The 20,672-nt window shown below is 49.1% G+C and overlaps 1 protein-coding gene across 1 annotated transcript in view; it reads right to left on the bottom strand.

Annotated features, from left to right (window-relative positions):
* Nucleotides 1-4,731: 4,731 nt before the first annotated feature.
* LOC142244335 (uncharacterized) overlaps nt 4,732-20,672 on the bottom strand; it is a 190,460-nt gene continuing 174,519 nt past the window's right edge. The window contains exon 18 of the mRNA XM_075316541.1: nt 4,732-4,945. Coding sequence (XP_075172656.1) covers nt 4,860-4,945 — 86 coding nt within the window. The 3' untranslated portion in view covers nt 4,732-4,859. The remainder of the gene's footprint in view (nt 4,946-20,672) is intronic.

Raw genomic sequence — 20,672 nt, 5'->3', positions numbered from 1 at the left:
CTTGGAAGCAGTGCCTCCTGCGGCCTTTTGGGGGTGTGACTTAGCCCGCCACGCATATGAGTTCCTCCGGCCTTTCTCCGGCCTGCTGGACGAAGAGGATTGGGGCTTGGCGGAGGGACGAAAGGACCGAAACCTCGATTGTATCTGTCGTTGCTGAGGTCTCTTTGGTTTGGACTGGGGTAAGGAGGAGTCCTTTCCCTTAGATTCCTTAATAATTTCATCCAATCGTTCGCCAAACAATCGGTCGCCAGCAAACGGCAAACCGGTTAAGAACCTCTTGGAGGCCGAATCTGCCTTCCATTCGCGCAGCCACATGGCCCTGCGGACTGCCACAGAGTTAGCAGATGCCACCGCTGTACGGCTAGCAGAGTCTAAAACTGCGTTCATGGCGTAGGAAGAAAAAACTGACGCCTGGGAAGTCAAAGACGTAACCTGCGGAGCAGAATTACGTGTAACCACATTAATCTCAGCCAGACAAGCTGAGATAGCTTGTAGTGCCCACACGGCTGCAAAGGCCGGGGCAAAAGACACGCCCGTGGCTTCATAGATGGATTTCATCAGGAGCTCTATCTGCCTGTCAGTGGCATCCTTAGCGATGATCCATCTGCAACCGATACCACAGATCTAGCCGCCAATCTAGAGACTGGGGGATCCACCTTGGGACATTGAGCCCAACCCTTAACAACGTCAGAAGGGAAGGGGTAACGTGTGTCAGTAAGGCGCTTAGTAAAGCGCTTGTCCGGAACCGCTCTGGGCTTCTGGACAACAGCGTGAAGAAGTCGGGGAAGATTCCCAGCGTGCCCGCTTAGCCGGCCTGGGACTGTGGTCCGGGCCGGAGTCCTCCACGTGAGACCTAGGGCCCCCCCTGGGAACGTGCTGCGGCGCGGGCAGAGAGGGGCCTGGGGGTGAAGATCCAACAGGGCCCGGGGCCTGTGTAGGGACCGGTCTGGACTGCAAAGCTTCAAGCAGCTTGGCAGACCATTTGTCCATAGACTGAGCCATGGATTGTGAGAGTGACTCAGAGTTTTTCAGCAAAAACTGCAAACTCTGTCCCTGCCGCCTGGACAGGGGGAGCAAGGGATTCTACCTGAGCCGAGGGGCCCACTAGTGACCGAGGCTCCGGTTGTGGAAGCAAAACAGAGGTTGAGCATTGCTCACAGTGAGGGTGGAACCCGCAGGTAACTTAGCCGCACAAGAGGTACAGGTCGCAAAATAACCCTGTGTCTTGGCACCCTTGCTCCTTGTGGACGACATGCTGTTGTCTCCCAGGAGAGTGATCACTGAGGGTATATGGGAAGGGTATACAGCCCGACCGAACAGAAATACATAAATATATATAGTACCTATTCCGGCACCCTAAGGGGACCAGCACCGGGTGACCGGTGTGGCTTACCGACCGCTAAAAAGCGGAGTGTGTGTCCTCCAGATTCCCTGCCTTAGGTCTCCCAGCGTTGCAGAGCTCTTTCCAGGAAATCTTCCACAGGCAGAATGCCAAAGAAATGGCTGCCGGAGCTCTCAGGGGAGGAGAGGAGCCGTGGGCGGCGCTAGAAAAGTGCGGGAATCTGGAGTCCCCACAGTGATCAGTGAGGGGGGGAGGAACATACAGGATGCCCTGGCCCTCACAGCCGACGTCAGGTCGGCAGTCCCGCCCTTATCCCTGATAGACAGGCCCGGGGGCGGGAGTTTTGCTACTAGGCCGCAATTGAAGCCGGGGACTAAATTTAATACCGCGGCCGACAAACAGGCGCGGTCGGCGCGGAAGTCCGCCGGCCGACACAAATAAGCAGCTGCTGCAGCGTCTGGGATGAAGGCGCTCCATGCACATCCCCCATGGGGGTACAGAGTACCTTAGTGATGCAGGGCCCGGTCCCTGAGGATAAACAAATTCCTGTCCGACAGATTCCCCCAGGGGCTGCGGAGGGAGCACGGTCCCAGTGACTGGATGACCGCTCAGGATCCCACTTCTCCCAGAGCCGCTAAGGGATGGTGAAGGAGACGGCATGAGGCTCCTGCCTTTGTACCCGCAATGGGTACCTCAACCTTAACAGCACCGCCGACATAGTGGGGTGAAAAGGAAACATGCCGGGGGCCCCGTGTGGGCCCACTTTTCTTCCAACCGATATAACTAAAATGAGATGATGAGTGGATGTGTGCCTCCTTCCACACAAAGCATAAAACTGAGGAGCCCGTGATGCACGGGAGGGTGTATAGGCAGAGGGGAGGGGTTACACTTTTTAAAGTGTAATACTTTGTGTGGCCTCCGGAGGCAGAAGCTATAAACCCAAAATATAAAACTAATTGTCTGGGTCTCCCAATGGAGCGACAAAGAAATACATCATGATAGTGACAGGAGTCATCACATAACCTTGTGCTACCATGGCAACCATCGCGTCACGGGACTCCGATGGCGGCGGGGAAAGGGGTGCCCCGCTGCAGCTATTTAAATTGCGGTCACATTTTGACAGCGCAATCTAATAGGTTAACAGGCACGGGTGGATCCATTCATGCTAGTTAGCCCCACATGTCTTCTGTTCAAATCAGCAGACATGTGCAGGTATCACCGTTGGCTCACTGCAGCAGCTGGCGGCGATTACCCAAAACATGACCCAGGAAATACCAGTACATCCTCAGTCGTTAAGGAGTTAATGATGGTGTGTGATTTAACCATCTGGTTTTTAAGTGCATAAAAATTAAAAGCTCAAAAATTCTAAAGTTTTTAAATTTTGTAAAATTTTCCTTAATTTTCATAAATATATGCAAATCATATTGACCAAAATTTACCACTTACATGAAGTACAAAGTGTCACAAAAAAACCAAACACTCTTAGAACCACTGGAATATGTTGAAGCGTTCCAGAGTTGTTACCACAAAGTGACACTGGTTAGAATTGTAAAATTTGGCCTTGTCAGTAAGGTGAAAACAAGCTAGGGGTGATGCTGTTTAAGGGAACTTGTCAACAGGTTTTTGTAACTGAACTGATAGCATATGTAGAATGAGAGACCCTGATTTCAACAATGTATAACTTAGTTTACTGAGTGCAGCAGTTGTGACAAGTTATACGTAGCAGAGAGAAAGCTAATCTTGCCCACACCAGTTTTCTGTGTACATTTTATATTGGCAGTAAGCGATTAATCAGACCGCCTTCTAAAACAGCTGATCGGAAAATGCAACAGACTGGAGGAATAGGCAGACAGCAGCATGCCAGCGACATCGGCATCCCCGCATCGCACGGCATGGGGTCAGGTGAGGCAAGTTCACAATGGACTCACCTTACCTTGTGATGTCAGTGCCGCTGTGCAGGCACGGTGTCCTGGCAGTCTGCTGTGCTGGCACAGTGTCCTCTTCTGCAGCTGATCGCGTCCTCCGATCAGCTGTTCACTTCTGTTGTGACCACGCGCGGACCCATGGTCACGGTGAGAGCAGAAGATGCGAGGGCGAATGCCCCGCCCTCTCAGCCACAAGAGTAGAGTAGCAGAGGGTAACACGATCTTCACAAAGATGGTGCTGGAGATAAGCGCTATGCGCAGGCGCTAACTCCGACACCATCTTGGTGAAGAAATTAGTGAATAGTAAAATTAGAATAGAGAACAAAGAGTGAGGAACAACAGGCAGGGGGGGCGGGAATCCACATGAATACCCACCCAGATATTATCTGCTCCATTACACTTGCCACTCAAGCAGCTGCCGATTTTTTTTAAACTTTACGTTCTTGGATTTGAAAGCCTAACCATAAGAGCTGACCACTAAAGGTATGTAGGGAATCAGCCTGATAGTTCCAGTATAGCACTGGCTTTAGCATATACACGAAAATCCTGATTGTTCCCTTTAAAGAAGCACTCACAAAAAATGTTTGATTTGCTAAACCTCTCTAAATACATGTAATGTAGTATAAGTGCAATAAAACACTTTCCGATCAGTCTTCCCTGGTTTCCAGTACCTCTACAGTCCCCTTCTAACTCATGTGACATATTCCAAATCCTTGGATCACATAGGGGTTTGTGCGAGAAGCATTAGTCACTCTTAGGCCATGGGCACACATTTAGTTTTTCGTGAGTTTTTATCTTAGTATTTGTAGCCAAAACCTGGAGTGGAACAATCAGAGGAAACTTAACAGAAACACGAGCACCATTTCTGTATTTTTCACCCACTCCTGGTTTTGGCTTACAAATACGGAGGTAAAAAAAAACCCTCACCAAATATTCAAGATGTGAAAGTGGCCCTACAATGCAAGTCTATGGTACCTTGCTCTGATGCTAGGATTTACATTGTAAAGGTAGCTTTCGTCTTGGATATTCCCAGTGTGATCCAGAGTCGGAATTTCTCTCAAAGAAGATGATAGTAGTGGCACTGGAAACTGAAAAAGATGGTGATCGGAAAGTATTTTATTGCACTTATTCCTTAAACCTCTCTAAATTCATTTGTAGTATAAACATTTCTTTTGATTGCTTCATCAGGTTTCTTCTATTGGTTCTAATGCCAGAGGATCATATAAATGTTAGCGTCATTTCACAGGTAAACCACTTGTTTTAAGTGAAAAATGGTTTAATTTATTAAAACCAGAGCCTTAAAAATGTGCAGTAATTTTCCAAAGAAAGCCACTATAATAGGATCAAAACGTTTTTTTCTTTGTTTGTTTGTTTTTTTAAACAAAGAAAAAAAAATGTGAGCCCTTCACAAGAAAGTCACGAAACATTAAAAGAAATCCTGACAAAACTGAAAAATTACATCAGTTATGTTGTTTTATAAAAATATGTATTTACAGTTAGTTACAAGACAGGTTCATTTTAAGATGTTCAAATTTGAGACCAAATAGAAAATATTACAGGATATTATACACAGCACCAAACACTGCGCTCTTTCATTGATTCTGCTGTTGCTTGCTGACTGCTGGTTTCAGTTTTCCTGTTTCTGTTAAATAGCGTATAAGGCTTGGGACATGGATTCCTAAAACAAAAAAAACATTAAATATCAATTATAAATGCATGACTGCTTGGTAAAAAAAAAAAAAACACCCCCAAAAACCCCCCAAACTAATTCCAATATGAAAATCTAGTCCATTTAAAAGGGGTATTCCCATCTCCAAGATCCTATCCCAATATTTAGTAGGTGTAATAATAATGATAAATGTTATTTGCAAATATTACCAGTTAGAAATGTACAGTAGTGGGGGCGTGGCCTGAGCAGCATGTGAGGAAGACTTGTGTAGCCAGAGCTCCTGCAAAAAACTCCTGTATAATCCTGTCCAGCTGGGGTTAAAGTTTGTTTTACTGCTTTCCTGGAGTGGTGACCTCTCCTAGACTGAGGGGGCTTCAAAGACCTGAGTGATATGACCAGAACTCGGGCTGATAAGAAGCGTGGGACACAGGCCACACTCATGGACGCTGGAGCTTCAGGTGGGGGCAGGGCGTCTGATGCAATAGCTCGCCTCAGCAAGTTTGCACGAGATCAGCCTGAGATACCTGGAGCTGTTAAGCAGTGTGACCTCAGCGTGCAGGAGCTACAGATCCCAGGACAAGAACTGATGGAGGAGGAAGAGCAGCAGGGAGCTGTGAGTATGTTGGCTGCTGCCAGTAATGTGGAGAAGGGGGACAACCTTAGAGCTGCAGATGAAAACACAGATCCTGGGAGAGCAGAGCCCACCCTCAGTGATGTGCTTGCAGCAGTAAACACCTGCAACAATATGCTAGCCACTTTGAACATACAGATGGGAGGAATTAAAATGGACATTTCATCTATCAGGCACGAGTTGCAGGGGGTCAATGTACGGGTGGGGGCCCTGGAAGACCGGGTCAGTGCCACAGAGGATAAGCTTCCCCCTCTGACTCGGGACCTTGGCAGAGCAATCCACAATATCTCATTGCTTAGGGCTAAGGTGGACGATCTAGAAAACAGATCCCGCAGAAGCAATCTCCGACTGGTCGGGGTCCCAGAAAAGGCAGAAGGCAATAATCCAGTAGCTTTTTTTGAAATGTGGCTCCCCAAGACTTTGGGTATGGATCTGTTTTCTCCTTTCTTCACTATTGAGCGGGCACATAGGGTCCCCACTAGACCCCCACCACCAGGGGCACCCCCTCGTCCTATCCTCCTCAAGCTACTGCACTTCAGGGACAGGGACACTGCGCTCCGCAGAGCTCGGGAGATTAAGGATCTGGCTATTGACGGCCATAAGGTCTCACTGTACCCGGATTTTTCCACTGAAATCCAGCAGAGGAGAGCGCAATTTATTGATGTCAAAAAACGCCTGAGGCAGCTGCAGATCTCTTACTCAATGCTATACCCTACCAGGCTGCGAGTGGTGGCGGATGGTGGGACAAAGTTTTTTGACACTCCAAAGGATGCAGCCGCATGGCTCGATACCAATGAAAAAGGACTGCGCAGAAATCACCGCTGAGGATTATTGCGGATTCCTTGCTGTTGGACTTGCTGAGGTGACCTTGCTATGTTTCCCGGCTGGAACACTTATGGACGGTTGGCAGGAGCCACCCAGATAGGTTACTATGCAGTTGATGACTGTTCAGGAATTTAAACCGTTATGTGCTCTTACGGTTATGTTTAGCCCCACTTCCCTCTGTTTGAGAGGAATGTCCTGGTTTACTGTGTATGTTTTTATGTTGTTTGACCTTTTTGTTTTATGCACCTGTTTGGTCTATGCTCATCTATGGGAACTGCTGCAGATGGGTCCGGGGGTCCCCGCTTGCTGCCCCCTGCTGTTACATATGTGCACTCACCCTTATGGCGAAGGAGGTTAATATAGTGGCCTGGAATGTGCGAGGATTGGGTGAAGCCACTAAAAGATGTGCAGTTTTTCTGTTTCTACAGCAGCTTAAGCCAGACATAATATTCTTATCAGAAACGCACTTGGTGAAGGAGCGGCTCCACTTGCTCCACAAAAAATGGATAGCTCATGAGTACCACTCTGTATATACCACACATTCCAGGGGGGTGAGTGTCCTGATACACAGGACAGTGCCGTTTGAGTGTCTTAAAGCTTCTGTGGATCAGGAGGGTAGATTTGTATGTCTTTACTGTGTCCTTCATAATGTGCGCTGTGTTCTAGTTGCAATTTATATTCCGCCGCCATACACAGGGGAACCATTGAAACGTATCCTCAATTTTGTTGCTTCCCTCCCTGAGGTCCCCACCCTATTAGTAGGAGACTATAATAATTACTTGCACCCGTATTGGGATAAGTTACATACAGGGAATATCTCACAGGCGGCGGCAGCTACATCCCTTGCTAGACTGATGGAGGAGGTGGGATATGTAGATATTTGGCGTATTAGAAACCCGCAGGTCCGGCAGTATTCATGCTATTCTAGTTCTCATCATTCACTGTCCCGGATTGACCTGGCCATTGGAAATGCTCAGCTGCTGCCTTGTGTAGCTTCAGTCACGTACCTGGCCAGGGGGGTGTCTGACCACTCCCCACTACAGGTCCGTCTAAGGCTTGGGGACCCAGACCGGCTGGCGGGGATACCTTGGCGGCTCAACCCTTTTTGGATACAACTGATAGGGGGCACTCTGACTGACACTATACGGGAATATTTTGTGATAAATGACGGTACGGCATCTAAACATATAGTGTGGGACGCAATGAAGGCGTATGTTCGTGGGACATATGTTAGGGAAATTTGCACCCGAAAGGCGAAAACAAGAGAGCGCACTAAGTATCTGACGGACACTTTAGGTGATGCAGAACGACTTCTTATATCTAACCCTACAGATGATGCCAAGCGGGACTTAGAGAGGGCGCAGAGAGCTCTGAGAGACCATATGACTTCCTTGGCCACTAACAAACGCTTTTTCCTTAAGCAGCGGTACTTTACGGAGGGGGAGAGTGTGGGACATCTCTTGGCTACAATTGCTAGGGCGCAGGAGGGATTGACCTATATCACCAAATTGAAACTTGACACTGGAGAGGAGGTGAGGGACAGCGGGAGGATTGTGGAGGTCATGCAACAGTATTACACCCAATTATACTCCTCTAAATCGCATTATGGGGATGAGGAACTGCGGGACTTTGTGGAGGAGATCACTCTCCCCAGTCTGTCAGATAGTGAGAGAGAATCCCTGAATAGAGATATAGACCTGGAGGAGCTGGAGGAGGCGCTCGGTCAAATCCAAAATGAAAAGGCCCCAGGTGCGGACGGACTCCCGGGTGAATTCTACAAATTATATACCCATCTGCTGCTGCCAAGACTCTTGGATGTGTTCAGAGATGCTGAGGAGAAGGAGTCCCTCCCTGTATCCATGAGGGAGGCTATTATTGTTCTGATTTTAAAACCCGGGAAAGATCCGACCGCGCCTGACTCCTATCGCCCAATCTCGCTGCTTACATTAGATATTAAATTAATTGCTAAAATTCTAGCTAACAGATTGTCCCGGGTGATCACGTCAGTGATCCACGAGGATCAGACTGGATTCATCCCCAATAAATCTACTTCCATTAATTTGCGACGTTTATTCCTGGGGATACAGCTAAGTTCTGAGGGGAGAAACAAGGAGAGAGCAGTCCTGTCATTAGATGCAGCCAAAGCCTTTGACAGTATTGAATGGAATTTCCTATGGGTAGTTTTGGAGAAATTGGGTCTTGGCTCCAGATTTATTGGCTGGGTCAAATTGTTATATGCCTCTCCGCGGGCCAGGATTCGAGTTAATCGTTGTACCTCCTCGTCTTTTAATTTGGCCAGGGGCACGAGACAGGGCTGTCCTCTCTCTCCATTACTATTTGCAGCGGCAATTGAGCCATTGGCGGCTATGCTTCGTGCATCCGCTGGCGTAAAGGGGTTTGAGATAGGCGGTCTGGAGCATAAGGTTTCCCTCTATGCGGACGATTTGTTGCTGTATCTCAGGGAGGTGGGGACATCGGTGGGCCCAGCAATAAATATTATTATAGAATTTGGTAGGCGCTCGGGACTCCTAATAAACTGGAAGAAATCGGCCCTGCTCCCTATAGATCCACTCCCATCTAATTTTAGTACTCTGGGGCTGCCAATTCCGACGGTGGATAAATTTAAATACCTGGGGATTGTGGTTAGTGCCCGACCGCGTGATTACTACTCTCAAAATCTGGAACCAGTGTTGGCTCAGTTTAGGAACAAGATAGATGCCTGGTGTCGACTCCCACTGTCCCTTATTGGCCGTGCTAATCTACTAAAAATGGTACTGATGCCCAAACTTCTGTATCTTCTCCACAACGCCCCAATATGGATCCACTGGAAATTTTTCCGTAAAATCAACACTTTGTTTCGGGAACTCTTGTGGCAAAAGCAGCAGGCTAGAATCCGCCTTGAGACCCTGCAGAGAGGGAAGGAGGATGGGGGTCTGGCAGTCCCCAACCCGTGGGTTTATTATGTTGCGGCACAGATGCAGCACTTCAGGGGGTGGGGAAAGGATGAGGCATATGACGCTGGGGGCAAATTGGTGAGGGGCCTTGCAGAATGGGGACACCCAGTGGCTTTTTTGGATGCAGGATACTCACCCAGAGGAGGAACATTATATCCAACATTATCATTGATGTACAAGGTGTGGGATAGAGGGAAGCAGTTGCTGGGAATATCAGGAATGACTGAGTACTGGCCCTTATGGCATAATCGTGGACTGGCGGAGCTGCAGAGACTCCCGGGTTGGAGAATGTGGGTGAGCAGGGGGGTGCATCAGGTGTCTCAGATTCTTCAGAATAATATACTTAAAAGATTTGACCAGCTTCAAGCTGAGTTTGGGATACCGCACAGTTCCTTTTACCAATACCTGCAGCTCCGTCATGCCTATGAGACACAGACACGTCGTATGGACATTAGGATAGAGCGGAATCACACTCTTACTGAATTGTTGACATCTGATCGCTCCTATGGTATTATTTCTAGGTTGTATACAGTGATGCTATCTAGACACCTCGACAAATTCCCTTTGCAGGCTAGAGAGAAGTGGGAGAGGGACCTAGGCCCTATGACAGAGGAACAGTGGGGTGAGGTCCTGTCTCAGACTCCAAGCCTTGCTGTATCTGAAGGCCAACGACTGTCACAGCTATTCCTGTTACATAGAGTATATAGGACACCTAGTCTATTGCATAAGATGGGAGTTAGGATGGATGATCTGTGTCCTAGGTGCGGACAGGAAGGTGCGAATCTGATGCATATGATGTGGTCCTGTGGGAACATTGAAGATTACTGGAGGGCAGTACTAGATTTGGTTAGACAAGTTTTCAATATCCGTCTACAGCCAAGACCTATTATATGTATCCTGGGTCTACTGGAGGGGGGGGTGGACTTGAGTTCGCCGGTAATGGTCGGTATTACACGTCTCTTGTACCAGGCTAGGAAACTGTTGGCCTACCACTGGTTGGACCCAGCGCCTCCGGTCATCGGGGATTTTAGGGAAAGAGTAAACGCTATACTTCGACTGGAGAGAGGAGTATACCTTAAAAGAAATGCATTGAAAAAGTTCTATAAGATCTGGGGGGCATGGTTGGATACCCCAGGCCTTCCCTCCTCGGCGTTACTGCAGGACAGTGCGAGCGACCAGGTCCTTCTCCTTCTGACCGGTTAACAAATTTCCTCAAATAGGGTGATATGCGTACTGCTGGAATGTGTGTGTATGTATATGTGTGTGCATGTATATGTGTGTGCATGTATATGTGTGTGCATGTATATGTGTGTGCATGTATATGTGTGTGCATGTATATGTGTGTGCGTGCGTGCGTGCGTGTATGTATATGTGTATATATATATATAATGTCATAATGATGCTGGGTAAGCTATACTATGGAGAATATATTGGGAAATAATATGCACTTTGAGACCCATATTGAAATGAGACGTGGACTGCGGGTGCATTGTTTATTATGTTATTTGTGTGGTTTTTCTTATTGACTAAAGGTTTTTTCCCTTTCTGTGATATTTCTATGGAGGGAATTATTTTATGTGTTGTATAATTTTGATGTTAAATAAAAATGAACCTGATTTAAAAAAAAAAAAAGAAATGTACAGTAGTATAGTTCTCCTGATTAGCTGTCCCTTACCTCATATGTCCAGGGCACTGCAGCTTAGGTACCCATGTGTTATGATCCAGAACCATGGAAGACCACCACAAATCATTGGTAAAAGCTGACAATAGCATTGGCAACTAATCTGGCCGCCATCCCCTTACTAAATATAAAAAAAGCAACAATAAGAGGATAATGTCCTCCAAAAATCAAGTATTACTCACAGCAAGTTGGGCTGCAGTGTGTACATCGCCCTGGCCAAAAACTGATGCTCTAGCAGGATACAGCTAAACCCCCACTAAGTGGAGACATCACAGGTGCAGGAGAAGCACATCACACACACACCTTCATGGAATGGAGGGGAGGTGACTGCTAGATGATAAAACTGCACACAAGTGGCTTGCATAGAGCGCTGTTCACATGCAGATGACACAGTCACAAACCCGCAGCCTATTAGGTAACGCCCTTCTATTAGATCAGGCGGGCTGCCAAGCCGTACTCCACTGTATATCATGCACGGACAGACACTCTACAATGCAAGGCCCAACAGAAAGGGGCCTGGCTGTATCCTGTACAAACAAAAAAATATGAGGTTTTTGTTGGTATTTATGGCCATAAAACGTAAGCCTACACCCTCGTCAAGGGACCTCATGTCTGTAGGTCCCTACACTAAATATAAAAAAAGCAACAATAAGAGGATAATGTCCTCCAAAAATCAAGTATTACTCACAGCAAGTTGGGCTGCACCTGTGATGTCTCCACTTAGTGGGGGTTTAGCTGTATCCTGCTAGAGCATCAGTTTTTGGCCAGGGCGATGTACACACTGCAGCCCAACTTGCTGTGAGTAATACTTGATTTTTGGAGGACATTATCCTCTTATTGTTGCTTTTTTTATATTTAGTGTAGGGACCTACAGACATGAGGTCCCTTGACGAGGGTGTAGGCTTACGTTTTATGGCCATAAATACCAACAAAAACCTCATATTTTTTTGTTTGTACAGGATACAGCCAGGCCCCTTTCTGTTGGGCCTTGCATTGTAGAGTGTCTGTCCGTGCATGATATACAGTGGAGTACGGCTTGGCAGCCCGCCTGATCTAATAGAAGGGCGTTACCTAATAGGCTGCGGGTTTGTGACTGTGTCATCTGCATGTGAACAGCGCTCTATGCAAGCCACTTGTGTGCAGTTTTATCATCTAGCAGTCACCTCCCCTCCATTCCATGAAGGTGTGTGTGTGATGTGCTTCTCCTGCACCTGTGATGTCTCCACTTAGTGGGGGTTTAGCTGTATCCTGCTAGAGCATCAGTTTTTGGCCAGGGCGATGTACACACTGCAGCCCAACTTGCTGTGAGTAATACTTGATTTTTGGAGGACATTATCCTCTTATTGTTGCTTTTTTTATATTTAGTGTAGGGACCTACAGACATGAGGTCCCTTGACGAGGGTGTAGGCTTACGTTTTATGGCCATAAATACCAACAAAAACCTCATATTTTTTTGTTTGTACAGGATACAGCCAGGCCCCTTTCTGTTGGGCCTTGCATTGTAGAGTGTCTGTCCGTGCATGATATACAGTGGAGTACGGCTTGGCAGCCCGCCTGATCTAATAGAAGGGCGTTACCTAATAGGCTGCGGGTTTGTGACTGTGTCATCTGCATGTGAACAGCGCTCTATGCAAGCCACTTGTGTGCAGTTTTATCATCTAGCAGTCACCTCCCCTCCATTCCATGAAGGTGTGTGTGTGATGTGCTTCTCCTGCACCTGTGATGTCTCCACTTAGTGGGGGTTTAGCTGTATCCTGCTAGAGCATCAGTTTTTGGCCAGGGCGATGTACACACTGCAGCCCAACTTGCTGTGAGTAATACATCCCCTTACTAACCATCAACACTAGAAGTAGCCGAGGGGTGAACTAACATCCTGTGCACCGCGAACCCAGCCGGAGAACTAACTATCCTAAAGGTAGGAAAGATGAATAACTCTCTGCCTCAGAAAATAGAAAAATAATAGCAAGCCCCCCCATATTCAAAGACTGCGGTGATATAGGAAAAACACAATACACAGATAGATGACAGGATTAGCAAGAGGTGAGGCCCCCACTGACTAAAATAGGAAAGGGACTGATGGTGGCCAGAGGAAAACTCTGCAAAAATCCAAATTCCTGATAGTACAAAAAGGCCCTCAGATCGCACAATCTGAACTCCGTCCTATACCAGGTGCTTTTGTCAAACCAATGAACAGAAAACAAGAATCACAACAAATTCAACAAGCCACAAACACATGGACCCAAAGGAGCTATACTCCAAACAGAACAGCCAAACGACTGAGGGGGAAAATCCCTGCATGCAAATAAACTGAAAACAACCACAGCAAGTGACAAACCCAGAAAAGAGCAAAAGAACCGAACAATAAATAAAGAGCAAGCACTTATCTGGGGGTAGATGTGGTATGGAGCAGAATGAAGCAGGCTGGTGATATAAAGAACAACGGACATCCGGCATCGCCTGCTAACAGACCAGGATTTAAATAAGCAGAGAGTTAGCAAAGGAAACGCCCATTGCACAACACACCTGGTCCAAGTCCAAACCATTCCTGGCCACCAGAGGGAGCCTCCCAGCAGCCAAAACATAACATTCACAACACCCATGGTTACATTCACTCAGTCACAGAAGCTCTTTGTTGTACCCATGGATACCCAAGCTGCAATGCCCTGCTCATGATAAGAGACATGGCTATAATCAGGAGAACTATACTACATTTCTAATTGAAAGTATTTGCTAATAATAATATTTTTACACCTACTCCATATTGGGATAGGATCGTGGCGATGTGAAGGATTCATCATGCCTGATTTCAGATTGCCAATCCTTTCGTTCTCCCTAACATAAGCCTACACCAGAGTTGTCAATGGGGTAAATGGCCGAGATAGCTTCTTGCTGCAAAGATATATTGAAAGATTTTGAAATTATATTCTGTTCACTTCAAGAAGGGTCAGGTTGCATTTATTAAAAAAATATAATAAAAGTTATGGCTAATAGATTCCATAAATGAGACATTGTTGCAGGGATTTATTTTGATTGCCATATTTGGTGATGGGGAGGATTTTTTTCTGCTCCAAGGTAAGTGACATCTGCCTGGTTCTTGCCTAACTCTAAGCCCAGCAGACATAATAGGCTGGATTTGATGTAAATGTCTTTTTTAATCCTTAACTTTAAAAATTCAACTGCTGATAAATATTTTATGCAAACATCATTAGTATGTAACACGGCAAAATACAGACAAGTATCCAGTAGTAATAAAGAAATGAAACCACAGCACATCTGACATATTAAAAAGTAACCTTCCATAGTAAATGTGAATTGTCAGGTCTTAAGTATAGTCACTCTACCTAATCTGTGTACCTCCTTTCATATTGGAGATTGGTTCCTAATTCTTTTCATATTAGGAATGGCCACAGTAGAGTTATGGGGAGTGCTAGCAAGTCTGTATTTGGCGCCCCTGTCTTCCCATTGATATAGCATGGCCCAGCACTGATGACAACGGTTTTGTCCATCCCAGGGCAGAGGCTAGACAGGGCAGGCACGGCACAGACTCATAACAGGGCTACCTATTCCATGCAGCAGAGGCTCTTTAACATGGAAAGAATGGTGTACTGATTTCAGTTAGCCAGCAGAGTGGAGGCCATTAGGCATAGTGATTATATATTTGAAGGAGTAACTAAAGCGGTCACAGAAAATCGCAACAGAGACCGTGAGTGGAGGTAGCCAACCAACCCCAGCGCCTACTTCAGCTGGATGCACATACAAAGATGCACAAATCCGCTGAAGTGTATAGCAATGGGGAGACCAGAAGTCTCTGCACCGCTATAGATGCTTCTGGCCAAACAGAGGCTGACATCAGTGTACCCATGACTGGGGGTGCATGGCAATAGCATTATGCGCCATGACATGCACCCTGATGTCAGCTACCGACTCCTGCGCCGGCTGTAGAAAAGGATACTATGCAGCAGAGTGAGCAGAGGAAGGAATGGGTTTTTTTTTTAAAAAAAAAACAAAAAGCAGAACAGGGAACATACACTACTCACAAAAAAAAGAGAATTTTGCTTACTTACCGTAAATGCTTTTTCTTATAGTTCCGACATGGGAGACCCAGACCATGGGTGTATAGCTTCTGCCTCCGGAGGACACACAAAGTACTACACTAAAAAGTGTAGTTCCTCCCTCCGAGCATATACACCCCCTGGATGACCAAATCTAGCCAGTTTAGTGCAAAAGCTGAAGGAAGACATCCACCCACAAGTAGAGACAGAGCAAAACCCGGAACAACCGGAACCTCTGACTACAACAACAGCCGGTGAAAACACACGGAACAAGAAAACTGCCAACAGGCAACAGGGAGGGTGCTGGGTCTCCCATGTCGGAACTATAAGAAAAAGAATTTACGGTAAGTAAACAAAATTCTCTTTTTCTTCATCGTTCCTTATGGGAGACCCAGACCATGGGACGTCTCAAGCAGTCCATGGGTGGGAAATAAACAGAAAATTGAGAAGTAGGCAAAACCTAACTTCACAAATGGGCGACAGCCGCCTGAAGGATGCGTCTGCCCAAGCTCGCATCTGCCGAAGCATGAGCATGCACTTGGTAGTGCTTTGAAAAGGTGTGCAGACTAGACCAAGTGGCAGCCTGACAGACCTGCTGAGCCGTAGCCTGGTGCCTGAAAGCCCAAGAGGCACCGACAGCTCTGGTCGAGTGTGCCTTGATCCCCGGCGGGGGAGGCACCTGAGTACTCTGGTAGGCATCGGATATGGCCGACCTAATCCAACGAGCTAGGGTCGGTTTAGAAGCCGAGAGACCCTTGCGCTGACCTGTGGTCAGCACAAAAAGAGAGGTGCACCGCCTAAGAGCGGCGGTGCGTGACACATAGACCCGGAGCGCCCGCACCAGATCCAGAGTATGCAACGCTTTCTCAAAGCGATGAACAGGGGCTGGACAAAGGGAAGGCAATGAAATGTCCTGGTTAAGGTGGAAAGGAGACACCACCTTAGGAAGAAAGTCCGGAGTCGGACGGAGAACTACCTTGTCTTGGTGAAAAACCAAAAAAGGTGACTCCGAAGAGAGCGCGGCCAAATCAGAGACTCTCCTGAGAGAAGTTATGGCCACCAGAAAGACGACTTTCTGTGAAAGTCGAAACAAAGAAACTTCCCTAAGAGGCTCAAAGGGGGGTTTCTGTAAGGCCGTGAAGACCAGATTAAGGTCCCAGGGATCCAAAGGCCGCCGGTAAGGTGGAATGATGTGAGATGCGCCCTGCATGAAGGTGCGCACCTGAGCCAGTCGGGCGATACGCCGCTGAAAGAACACTGACAGAGCTGAGACCTGTCCCTTAAGAGAATTGAGGGATAGTCCTAGCTGCAGACCGGACTGTAGAAAGGACAGGATGGTTGGCAAGGAAAAAGGCCAAGGAGCATGGCCGGAAGAACGACACCAGGACAGGAAAATTCTCCAAGTCCTGTGGTAAATTTTTGCCGAGGAAGACTTCCGAGCCTGAGTCATAGTGGAGATGACCTCGGGAGGAATTCCGGAAGCCGTCAGGATCCAGGACTCAAGAGCCACGCCGTCAATCTGAGAGACGCAGAATTCTGGCAGAAAAACGGACCTTGAGAGAGAAGGTCTGGGCGGTCCGGGAGACGCCACGGCACCTCTACGGACAGACGGAGCAGGTCTGGGTACCAAGCTCGCCTGGGCCAGTCTGGGGCGATGAGTATGACCCGACGGCCCTCCATTCTGATCTTGCGCAGGACTTTGGGTAAGAGAGCTAGAGGGGGAAACGCGTAAGCCAGACGAAACTGGGACCAATCCTGAACCAGCGCGTCCGCTGCAAAGGCCTGAGGATCGTGGGAGCGAGCCACGTAAACCGGGACCTTGTTGTTGTGCCGGGATGCCATTAGATCCACTTCCGGAGTGCCCCACTTGCGGCAGATCGACCGGAACACTGCCTGATGCAGAGCCCACTCGCCGCTGTCCACGGTTTGACGGCTGAGATAATCTGCCTCCCAGTTTTCCACGCCTGGGATATGGACTGCGGATATGGTGGACTTGGAGTCCTCAGTCCACTGCAGGATGCGTTGAACCTCCAACATTGCCAGGCGGCTGCGAGTCCCGCCCTGGTGATTGATGTAGGCAACTGCTGTCGCGTTGTCTGACTGGACTCGAATGTGCTTGCCCGCCAACAGGTGGTGAAAGGCTACGAGAGCTAGGAGCACAGCTCCGATTTACAGCACATTGATCGAGAGGACTGATTCGGACGGAGTCCAAATGCCCTGTGCTCTGTGGTGGAGAAATACTGCTCCCCAGCCGGAAAGACTGGCATCCGTGGTGAGGATCACCCAGGACGGGGTCAGAAAGGAGCGTCCCTGAGACAGAGAGAGAGGCCGAAGCCACCACTGAAGAGAGCTCCTGGCTTGTGGCGACAGAGCCACCAACCTGTGCAAGGAAGAAATCCGCTTGTCCCAACAGCGGAGAATGTCCAGTTGCAGAGGACGCAGATGGAACTGTGCAAAGGGAACCGCTTCCATTGACGCCACCATCTGACCCAGCACCTGCATAAGGTGCCTGATGGAGTGACGGCGGGGCCTCAACAGAGAGTGCACCGCCAGATGGAGGGACTGCTGTTTGACTAAGGGCAGCTTGACAAGTGCCGGCAGAGTTTCGAATTGCATCCCTAGGTACGTGAGTTTTTGGGTCGGGGTCAGGGTGGACTTGGGCAGATTGACAAGCCACCCGAATTGAACAAGAGTGGCGAGAGTGAGCGAGACACTCCGCTGACCGTCTGCGCTGGATGAAGCCTTGACAAGAAGGTCGTCCAGGTAAGGAATTACTGCCAACCCCTGGAGGTGCAGGACCGCAACCACTGCTGCCATGACCTTGGTGAATACTCGAGGGGCCGTGGCTAACCCGAAGGGGAGAGCCACGAATTGGAAATGTTCCTCTCCGATTGCAAAACGTAGCCAACGCTGGTGTGAAACTGCAATTGGCACATGCAGATAGGCATCTCTGATGTCGATGGATGCCAGGAAATCTCCTTGGGTCATTGAGGCAATGACTGATTGCAGAGACTCCATGCGAAAATGCCACACTTTAACATGCTTGTTGAGAAGCTTGAGATCCAGGATGGGCCGGAAGGAACCGTCCTTTTTGGGGACTAGGAAGAGATTTGAATAGAAACCTCTGAACCGTTCCCTGGCGGGAACCAGCACAATTACTCCGTTGGCCTGCAAGGATGCCACGGCCTGAGAGAAGGCGGCGGCCTTGGAGCAGGGGGGAGTTGACAGAAAAAATCTGTTTGGCGGGCTGGGAGAGAACTCTATCCTGTAGCCGTGGGAGATGATATCCCGCACCCACTGGTCGGAGACGTGTTGAAACCACACGTCGCCAAAGTGGGAGAGCCTGCCACCGACCAAGGACGTTGCTGGCTCGGCCAGATAGTCAAGAGGAGGCTGCCTTGGTGGCAGCAGCTCCTGCGGACCCTTGTGGACGCGGCTTCTTGCGCCAGGTGGGCTTCTGGTCCTTGGCCGAGTTAGTGGACGAGGCCGAGGGCTTAGAGGATGACCAGTTAGAGGAACGAAAGGAACGAAACCTCGACTGGTTCCTGCCGTGGACAGGTTTCCTGGCTTTAGTCTGTGGCAAGGAAGTACTCTTCCCGCCAGTAGCCTCCTTAATAATTTCATCCAGCTGTTCACCGAACAGCCTGGACCCAGCAAATGGGAGCCCAGGCAAGGTACTTCTTTGAGGAAGCATCCGCCTTCCACTCACGAAGCCACAAGATCCTGCGGATAGCGAGGGAATTGGCGGAGGCCACCGCAGTGCGGTGAGAGGCCTCCAGCATGGCAGACATGGCGTAGGCTGAAAAGGCTGAAGCCTGGGAAGTTAAAGCAACCAATTCAGGCATAGAGTCCCTAGTGAGGGTATGCATCTCCTCCAGAGAAGCAGAGATGGCTTTGAGAGCCCACACTGCTGCAAAAGATGGGGAGAACGAGGCCCCTGTCGCCTCAGACAGACTTGGCCAGGAGGTCAACCTGGCGGTCAGTGGGATCCTTGAGTGAGGTGCCATCAGCCACAGATACAACTGTCCGGGCTGAGAGTCTAGACACCGGAGGGTCCACCTTTGGTGAGAGAGCCCACTCCTTGACCACCTCTGGTGGAAAAGGAAAACGGTCATCAGAACCACGCTTAGGAAAGCGTTTGTCAGGACAGGCTCTGGGCTTGGACACAGTGGTCTGAAAACTGGAGTGGTTAAAGAACACACTCCTTGGTCTCTTAGGCAAAGTAAACTGGTGCTTTTCTGCCAGAGAGGGTTGCTCCTCTGATACTGGCGGATTGAGGTCCAGAACAGTATTAATGGACGCAATCAAATCACTGCATCCCCCTCAGTCAGATCAATGGGGCACATAGAGGTAGCGTCCGAGCCCCCAGTAAAGACATCCTCCTCGTCCTGCGAATCGGCTCGTGAATCGGAGCCGCGGGACGAGGAAGGAGAGGGGTCCCTGCGTTTCCTTTTAGGAGGACGGGGTCTGGGAGCAGATGAAGAATCCTCTGTGAGCTCTGGAGAGCGAGCCGAAGCAGCAGAAGCACCCTGTGAAGGGGGCTGATGCATGATCAGCAGAGTCCGGGACAGCTCTCCCATGGAGTCAGCAAAGGACTGGGAGATAGACTTAGTAAACAATTCTACCCAAGCCGGGGGTTCAGCCACCGGGGCCGGAGCAGCCTGAGGGACCACTGGGGAGACTCCAGGCTGAGGCACCACCATGTTAGAGCAGGCATCACAATGTGGATATGTGCTCGGTTCAGGCAGTACGAGCTTACATGCAGTGCATATTGAGTACAGCCTTGCTCCTAGTGTGAGACATGCTGCTGAGGTGGGTGCTCTGCAGTAAGAACACACTCCTTCAGAATGACCCCCAGAGAGTGTATAATAAAGTCCACAACCAGAGGTTGTGGCTTACCAGACCGATTTGTGTGCCCTCCGGATCCCACAACTCAGACCCCCAGACAGGTTGTAGAGATGCAGCAGCCAGCGCCGATCAGTGTGAGAACGCTGATAAAATGGCGCCGGAGTGAGGAGGGGGGGCGGGGCCTAGTCCAAGAGCGGGAACCGGAGGGCCAAGGGGATATACAGGGGAGGGAAACATCTCAGAGAGGAGTGTCCTCCCCTCTGCTGAACGGCCGGTGGGCGGCGCCGCACTGTCCCTCTGCCTGACTGACATGCAGGGGCAGTGAAACCGAAAGTAGGCCGCAGCTGAAGCCGGGGACTAAATTTTACAGTGCGGCCGGCGAGCAGGCACCCTCGGCGCGGTTCTCAGGGGAAACCCAGAGAACCGGCCGGAAATGTCACCAAAATAACTACCACACTCTCCCCAACAATAAAAAATGCAAGGGACCCCCTGACAATAACGTCTCAATACTTAGCTTGAGAGACACAGGGCCAGGTCCCTGAGGGATGAGTGCTCCGTCCGGCAGGGTCCTGAGAGGGCTGCGGATGGAGACCGGTCTCCTGCAAAGCAGTGAGAACCGTGCTGGCTCCCACTTCAAGCCAGAGCCCGAGGGATGGTGAAGGAGCGCGGCATGTAAAGGCTCCAGCCTTGAAATCAACCTTAACAGCACCGCCGACACAGTGGGGTGAGAAGGGACATGCCGGGG

This window comes from Anomaloglossus baeobatrachus, chromosome 6, assembly GCF_048569485.1.
Source record: "Anomaloglossus baeobatrachus isolate aAnoBae1 chromosome 6, aAnoBae1.hap1, whole genome shotgun sequence".
Taxonomy (NCBI): Eukaryota; Metazoa; Chordata; class Amphibia; order Anura; family Aromobatidae; genus Anomaloglossus; species Anomaloglossus baeobatrachus.
The sequence above is the reverse complement of the archived record's forward strand: the minus strand, read 5'-3'. Positions and strand labels throughout refer to the sequence as shown.